The following is an 8,903-nucleotide window of genomic DNA, read 5'->3' as shown; positions in this document are numbered from 1 at the left end:
AATCTACATTCTTCTTAGGTCTCACTTTCCAGAAAGTTAATGTCATAGTTGGTGCTTTGAGAAGGCATTTGGAATAATGTTTTCCATCTTACAGCTTGTCTATGTGGCCCAGTGTCTTTAAAGGCCAAAGTTCGTCACTCTCAAAACAACACGTGATGTTTCTGGAGTGCACTGATGATTCCTTCGTGGCAGAGGTTATCAAGGAGCTGAAAAAAGGAGATACTCTGCTTGCCCTGACACAAAGAAAGTATGAGAAGTTTTAAGTCTTGGGAAAGAAATGATCAGAGGTATGAAGGTTTGGGGCAGTCTTGGCCACAGTGACCATGAGAGTGGAGTTCAGGCAAATAGCAGGGTAACAACCCTGGACTTAAGGAGAGGAGACTTTGACCTGTTCAAGAATCATCTTGGGAAGGCCCCAACATGATACATTATTGGGGAGAAACAGGGACTAGAAGAGCCATTTAATTTTCAAGCACCACTGCCTCCAATCTCAAGAAGAAGGTCATCTCAACATGCAGTGAGTTGAGGAAGAGCAGCAGAAGCTGCATGGACTAACAAGGAGATCCTAACTGAACTCAGAATCACAGAATGGTTGAGGTTGGAAGGGACCCTTAGACATCTAATCCAAACCCCTGCTCCAGCAGGGACATCCAGAGCACGGGGCACAGGGTGGCATCCAGGCGGGTTTGGGAGATCTCCAGAGAAATAGACTCCACAGCCTCCCTGGGCAGCCTGTTCCAGGGCTCTGTCACCCTCACAGGAAAGAAGTTCCTCCTCACATGGAGATGGAACTGCCCGTGTTTCAACTTGTACTCTTTATCCCTTGTCCTGTCACTTGCCACCACTGAGAAAAGCTTGGCCTCTTTCTCCCTACATTCTCCCCTCAGGAATTTGTACATATTGTTCAGATCCCCTCTCAATCTTCTCTTCTCTAGGCTAATCAGGCCCAGCTCACTCAGTCCCTCCTCATACAATAGATCATCTTTGACAGTCATCTTTGACAATTTGTTGAGTGACAAACATCTTTGTCACTCTACGCCGGACCCCCTCTAGAAGCTCCACATCCCTCTTGTACTGGGTGGCCCAGAACTGCCCCCAATACTCCAGGTGCGGCCTCACCAAAGCTGAGTAAAGGGGCAGGATCCCCTCCCTTGACCTGCTGGCAACACTCCTCCTGATGCAGCCAGGATCCCATTGGCCCTTCTGCCAAGGCACCTAAAGGTCAAGCAGCACAAGCCTACCCGGAGGTTCATTCCAGTACTCACCAGCTGGTGGAGTACCCCAAATCAATACTGGGACAGAACCCTCTTTACCCACCTGGGTGATGGAATGGAATGCACTCCGAGCAAGTTTGCAGATCATACGAAAGTGCTGATAAAAATTTGAACATGAGGGCACAGTATGTTCTTGTAGCAAGATGGCCAACAGCCTCCCCAGCTGCCTTAGGAAGAGTGTTGCCAGGAGATCAAGGAGTTTGACTATTCCCTTCTATTAAACACTGGTGAGACCACATCTGGAGAGGAGTTCTGGGCCCAGTTCTGGGCTCCTGAATGCAAGAATGCCATGGAAGTACTGGAAGAAGTCAAAAGAGGACCATAAACATGACTAGGGGATTGGAGTTCTTGCCCTATGGGAAGAGGCTGACCGAGCTGACAATCTGGAGAAGCCTGAAGAAGATGAAGGTCAAGAGGATCTTATCTGTGTATATCCTATCTGGTGGGATGCAAAGAAGACAGATCCAGGCACTTTTTAGTGGCTCCAGTGTCATGGAATAAGTTGTCTCCAAATCACAGAATCACAGAATCCTTAAGGTTGGAAGGGACCTCTAGAGGTCATCTAGACCAATCCCCCTGCACACGCAGGGTCACCTAGAGCATGTGGCACAGGGCTGCGTCCAAGCAGGTTTTGAAGATCTCCAGGGAAGGAGACTCCACAATCTCATGTCTTGCATTTAAAAGCTGTGGAATCTGTCCTTGAAGAACTTCAAAATCTGACTGTAAGACTCTGAAGATTTTCTGCCTTGCACAAGTTATTCTAGCTGAGCACTGTTTGAGCACATGCTTTGAGTTGGACTGGATGACCTCTTGATAGGTCTTCCAACCTCAGTATTCTTGTGATTCTGTGACTTGTGTGACAGTGCCCTGGAATACCCACCACTGTAACTTGGTGTGGTGGACTCTGCCCCAAGCTGTCAAATGCATGCATAAAGAGAAAATAAGTTAGAAGAAATATGAATGAATTAATGAAGCTGTACTATTCTGTACTGTAGCAGAACTATTATGATGTTCATCTCCAAGCAAGTATTTCTCTAGGCAGCTCAAGTTGATACTTAACAGATAAAACATTCCTGTTGTACATCCCTCCTGTCCACATACTGTTCCCAAAAAGAGAGGATGACCAACACCCAGGTTCCTTCCAGGCGTAGATATGAGACTCAGCAAAAACAAACACCAGGATCAAAGTGCTGGAAAAAGTTTCAAATTTTGCTACACTTAATTGATTGGCTTCTTTTTATTTCCTGCCTTGTATTTTCTTTCCCAAAAACAAATACACATTATGTTTCTTCTCTTGTGGCTGATTATGTTTGGAAAGAGAACACTGTGACATCAAGAGAGATCTAGACCTCCCATACATGTTGCAATAATATACAGGAGAAGGGAAATAAGAAATAAACCTTCCTAAAATCTAGCACTTTTGATATTTTTTAAAATCTAAGTCTACTAATTTAAAAAATAGCAAGGCATGTGGTATTTTTCCTCACTTCTGCACAAATCAATGAACAGAAAAAAAAGATTTATTGAGGGCATTTTTATTGATTTTAAAATAGGCTTTAAGATTACAAGAAATTCAACTCCACTGAAGGTTTAAAAAATTAATCATATATGATCATATGTTATATGTTCAGCGAGGAAGTAAAAGCGAATATATTTCTTCCAGAATGGATCATCATAGAACATCCAATAAGTTCCGTGCTGTGGAAAGTTACATTTATACTCCTGCCTAAGATTAATGAAATACTCTGTATGGTCAACTCACCTTTATGGTTAATAGCAGCTGTACTTTAAAAAGATACTGAGAGATGACTTAAAGCAGTTGCATTTCAGTGTTATACAAGATGGATGAATATCAATAACATACACAAAGCCATGATACATGCTCAGAATTATGCCTTAGCATTATTTGCAAAGCAGTATTTGGAACAGGAGATAAAAAGAGCAATTCTTTTTGTTGGGGCACACTGCTGAACAGTCTGCTGAAAATTCAATTCCAATGCCAGTACTATCAGGTAAAAGGGAGAGAAAAGCAGGATAAGAGCAAAAGTAAATCTATTGTGTTGCAGTATTGAAAACAGATTGAGCGTTTTATCAATATGTGACACAGGACTAATGGTGGCAATTATCAACTGCATTAGAATCATAGAATCATAGACATATCACTTGATGATTTTCACAAGTGCAAACTATGATTTTCAATTTGAGTACTTTGGGGAAATCTGTATATAAACATACTGAAGAATAAACACACATCCCTTGTAAAATATAAATGTATTTTTAAGAGACATATTCAGTTGCTTGTTTTTTCCCAGATCAATTTTTCTTCATCTTCTCCCTCTGTAGATGTTTATCACTTTCTAACGGCCCACATTCCCTCAGAAGAGGGACACGAATCACTCCTGTATGGCCTCTCAAGTGTTCACACTCTTTCCCCTACTCTAACTCTTGGGCATAAACTGTCTCTCTTTCCTTCCTTCCTTTCTCCCCTCTGCTTCTCTTCTCGATTGCCTTGGGATTTAGAGCTGGCCAAGCCACCCCAGCTCCAATGGACAGGAGGACACAAGATGGCCGCCCCAGGCAGTCACCCCGGGGCGCTCTGAGCGAAGGGGCGGGGCCTTCCAACGGTCGCGACGCGCGTCATGGGGCCGGCGTGGGGGGAGGGGCGAGCCACTGAGGGGGCGGGGCCACCCTTTCACCGCGCTGATTGGCGGCAGAAGCCGCGCTTCGCTTTGTTTTTTTTTCCGTCCTTCTAAGCCTCTTGTCCCTCCGGACGACCTGTAGCGCTCGCTCCGCCGGCTTTCGCAGTCGCGCGGCGGCGGCATGGAGGGAGCCGGGGCCTCCTCGGAGGGCCTGCGCTACGCCGAGTACGCGAGGGCCCCTACGGGCGCCGGCAGGGGCCAAGCCGAGCTGGACCGCGGGCTGGTGAGCGCGGCGGCGGCGAGAGGGCCGGGGCCCGGCGGGCAGCGGGCTCTGCCCGTGCCCTCCGCGAGCCCTTCACGTGACCGGGGGCTCCCCCTCCCTTCTGCTCGGTTTTACTGCCAGAAATCTGAATATCCGCGCTTTGGGCGAGCTCTGGGAAGAGGAATTCCCGCCTGAGGGCTCATGAGGTGTCAGAGGCTGAACAGGTCTGCAAGGGGAGGCCTGCAAGTGTTCCCAGAGTCCCCTCTGTGACATCAAGCTCCAATAACGAGATTTTTATTTTATTTTATTTTATTTTATTTTAATCCCTTTCTTCTTTGTGTTCCCTTCAGCTGTTTCATGAAACAGCACTATTCAAAAAATAAAATGTTTGGGTCAGTGCTTAAAGAACTTAACGCAGGGTCAAAGTTTCTTGTGAATGATGCTCCATTAGCAATATTCCAATTCTAGACTATATTATGCGTTTTCCATAACAGCCTTCCAGTGCGTTTGATAGCACATTGTGTAATCTAAGAAATATACTTTGAAGGTGATAGTTGTCATATCTGCGTGTTTTCCCCGTGGAATGGTAGCAGTGAAATTTCTAGTAAATTTTATGAGTCCCTGCATTTTCTTCTCTTTCGGAGATAAAAATTGCACCTGGTTAGTGTAGCCTGTTCCTTGGTTAGAGTTGTTTCATAGTATTTGTGCTGTGGCCTGGCATCTCTTGTAGGTTTCTAAAGAGGACTAGATTCTTCATTACTGCAGTTTTCTCTCGAAATTTACCCTCCAGGTCCTTCAATGAATTCAGGATCCTCTGCTTTTAAGTATTTCTTCCTGGGTTGTGTTTGACATTGCTTTGTGTTGCTGTCAGAGTGATTCATAAGGTTGAAGTTCAGCTTTAATAGGTTAGTCTGTTGTTTGGATGGTAGTTGCAATTCACGTTGCAACAAAATAGATGAGAAAAAAGTTCAAAAGGAGCTTTATATTTGTGGTAGCCTAAGCCATGTGTTGTTAGTTAGACCTGTACCACTTGGACCAGTTGTCTAAGTTTTTACATCTGCATCACTGTGCTACCAAGCATCAGATTTCTAAATCAGAATCCTTGTGCCCCTGTGGTCAGCTTTCTGTTGTGGAAAATGGAAGATAATTCACCTGAATGTCCTGGTATTAAGACATCCTTTTATCTGTAGTTATGCCAGCTCAGCCAAGCTTTTTGAGGAATAAAATGACTGGAGACCATTTCTGTAATAGCTGGAGTCTTCTGTCCTGTAGAAAACAGGAATGTGATAGTAGAGTATTGGTGGTGGAACATTTTTTCACAGTTTCTTTAGATGCTGTTGTGTAAATAGTGCAAGAGAGGGCAATATTCCTGCTTATTGATTCCCAGCTGAAGGCTTCAGAAGGTGGTCAAGTTGTATATAACCAAATAGCAACTTTTTTGCTAGGGAGAAATAGCAAGAGCAACCATAGAGTTGCACAGGGCCTAACAGTATCTTTTTGCTGAAGTATCCAAAGCAAAAGTAAAGATTTGTAGTAGAAGCACCGTCTGACATCAACTGCATCCATCTCCTGGGGCTGAAAGGGCTCTCTTCTATTTCCCACACTGAATCATGGTTGTGAAGTCTCCAGGATATTGGTTGGAGTCATTTGATCTTGGTGGCTTTTGTTTTCATAGTTATTTTAATACAGTGTGAGAATTTGGAGAAATAAAAGAATAATAATAGAAAAACAGAGCCTGTTCTTGAGGACAGTCACAAGAGTACATTGTTAAATAATTTATATTCAAGAAGACTTGCTTGAGCATCTATGCTAACCCTTTTACTAGTGAGTCTGTAGCTCACACAGCATTTATTATGAAGATGTCAGAAACGTTAGGTATAGTTTTGTACATAAAACAAATTGGCTTGAGAGTTGGGCGAGAATGGAAGAAAGCATTTCTCTGAAACAACTTTTAATTTGCTTTTGGAAATTGAATTAGATTTCATAGGCAGGCAAGACTGGGAGAAAACTGGTTTTGAAGTCAGGTCTGTTGCAGACAGCTACATAAATCAATCCAACAATAAAGCATCTTGCTTCATGTAAGCTAACGTAAACTAGGTTTGCCTTAAGACAGCCTTACAGTAGGCTGTTTTCTTCTGAAGAATAGAGATATCCTCCTAACTTCAAGGATAGATGCAACTGATTATTTCAACTAAAGATATTTTTGTTAAAGGAAAAAAGTGGTTTTAGAAATAATATTGTGCTTTGCCTGAAGATCCTTGTGGATCATATTTTTTAGTAGTATACATTATTTAAATACTACATTGGACTATTTTTAAATAATATGCAACTGTAAATTACTTGTTTAGGTATAGACACATTTCTTATTATACTGAACCGTTACTGAGCATGGACTAATAACATACTGTAATTCAAACTGAACGAATGATTTTTCTTTGGGCTTTTTCTTTCATTATGCTGCAGCTTTCCGAAGCTCAAAAGACAGCAGAGCTTTTGTTGTACGTTTTAAACCTAGTTATGAAAAGGGCAAAATGATTTTCATTTGACCAGGAAAGAATATCTTTACTGATTGTAATATTAGATTAAAAATATAATATTCAAATCAAGCAGCTATGCCTTAGCCTTCATAAAGGTGGTTCAGGTAGCTAATCAGCTGTAGAAGCATTGTGCTAAAATTTTAAAATAAATTATTTTCCTAAGTTATATTTATGAGTTTTAACTTTTTTTGTCTGCTCCATAGAAGGAAAGACTGCAACCGTGTTGTTGCTGTTCCACTCCTTTGAGTATGTTGAGATTAACAGAGAACTGTGGATGAGGAATTTGCAGAAAGAATCTCTCATTTATCCTGGTTTCTGGTGCTTAAGAAGTTAAGGTGCCTGAAAAATTGTGCATTACAGGATTGTTCATATTATCTCTGTACACTAACAGTGTATAACATACTGATCAACACACTATGTGTTCTGGAGGTGTATGCTCTATCCTGCTGTTTGACAGGAGTAGCTTGTTATCACAGTAAGTCAGAACTTGAGCTTGCCTCTCTTTGTATCTTCTTATACACGTTTACCACAGAAATAATGAAAATCCAGTGGTCAGGCTGCTGTATTTGGCCCTACTGTTAGTAGTGGGGTTGAATTAGACAAGTCTCCAGAATCCTTTCCAGTCTCAGCTATTCTGTAACTCTGCTTTGCAGATGAGCAAAACTTTCTTTATTGTTGGCTTTGTCTAAAGGGATTTGTCACTGAAAACTTAACTACGTAATAAAGTAGAAATAATCAATTAGGATAGGTTGGGAGATGATGCTTCAGATAAAAGAAAGGGCCAGGTGCAGCTTTTTAATCTTGGTTTTTATTCTTGGAACCAAGAATTTTGGTTCTCTCATAACTGAAAGTCAATGAGTATTTATTAATTCTTCAGGCTTTTAAGAGCCTGAAATAAAATGTGTTTTCAAGCACTGAGAACCAAAAATGACCATGGTGCTTGTTGTCTGATTATTGCAGAATTGCAAAATGGTTGAGGTTGGAAGGGACCTCTAGAAATCACCTAGTCCAACCTACCCTGCTCCAGCAGGGACACCCAGAGCACAGGGTGGCATCCAGGCAGATTTTGAAGATCCAAAGAAGGAGACTCCACAGCCTCCCTGGGCAGCCTGTTCGAAATGCCATAAATGAATTTGTCCTTTCTAGTGATTTGCCTTCCTTTAACGTTGTCAGGAAATCAATGTATTTGATTGAAATAGAGAGTACTAAATATTATTCTTACAATGAGTGCAGGCCTTCAAAGTTCTTCACAAACACTAATTTGTTCTTTTAAATCATCTGAGATAAGTGTGAATAAGGAAACTGAGGCCGTCTGGGCTTGAAGGGTTTACTGATCAGTATGTGAAATTCTCACAAATTTTGAGAGCCTCTGTCAGTAAAAGGTAGGTTTATATATATATGTGTATATTTCATTTTGCTAAATTTAAAGCCTTTTTTTTTTTTTTTCACGTGGTTGTAGCTGTTATATATTCATCCCATATCAAACACTCAGAATGACTCAACATCACATGTTACCTTTTCTTGGCTAAGCAGTGGCACAGGACTGTTCCCTAGCACACTGGCGATGCAGATAAGCTGAGCTATCCTAAGCCAGGCATTCTCAGACTTTCTGGTAGCTCTGCCTCCCTTGAAATTGTGGGCAAACTTTCAAGACTCTCTGGCTTGACCTCCCTGTCACTTTTGCCTTGCTTTCTGGCAGGCCTGCAGATTCCTCTTGCTCTTGCTTACCACTCCTATTCTAGAGCTGCTGCCACTTTCCCTAATCCGCTGCTAACCCTTTCCATGGAGATTCATATAATAGAGCCCAGTGGACATGGCTGAAGGTCTAGGGCCCTCAGGAGCCCCATATTGTCTTTCCAGATCACTCTGCAAAACACTTAGGTGTTTCTGTGTTGAGCTGATGGCATCTGGGTGTTTTCTGGCCTCATCTTCCTCCATGCCTAGCAGCAGTGCATCCCTATGCGTAAGAAGTCAGGCAGAGGGGGCAGGAGACCCGCGTGGATGAGCAGAGAGCTCCTGACAAAACTGCAGCAGAAGAAAGCAATATATAGAATGTGGAAAAAAGGACAGGCCACTTGGGATAAATACAGGAACGTTGTCAGGGAACGCAGGGATGCAACAAGGAAAGCCAAGGCACAAGTGGAATTGAATCTGGCACGGGATGTTAAGAATAACAAGAAAAACTTCTTCA

At 42.5% G+C, this 8,903-nt stretch overlaps 1 protein-coding gene across 1 annotated transcript in view; it reads left to right on the top strand.

The window, feature by feature from the left end:
• The first annotated feature begins 4,013 nt into the window (after window positions 1-4,013).
• DNAJC15 (DnaJ heat shock protein family (Hsp40) member C15) overlaps window positions 4,014-8,903 on the top strand; it is a 26,625-nt gene continuing 21,735 nt past the window's right edge. The window contains exon 1 of the mRNA XM_026034504.1: window positions 4,014-4,196. Coding sequence (XP_025890289.1) covers window positions 4,095-4,196 — 102 coding nt within the window. The 5' untranslated portion in view covers window positions 4,014-4,094. The remainder of the gene's footprint in view (window positions 4,197-8,903) is intronic.

Source organism: Nothoprocta perdicaria, unplaced genomic scaffold, assembly GCF_003342845.1.
Source record: "Nothoprocta perdicaria isolate Ctin4 unplaced genomic scaffold, notPer1 scaffold_145, whole genome shotgun sequence".
Classification (NCBI taxonomy): domain Eukaryota; kingdom Metazoa; phylum Chordata; class Aves; order Tinamiformes; family Tinamidae; genus Nothoprocta; species Nothoprocta perdicaria.
The sequence above is the reverse complement of the archived record's forward strand: the minus strand, read 5'-3'. Positions and strand labels throughout refer to the sequence as shown.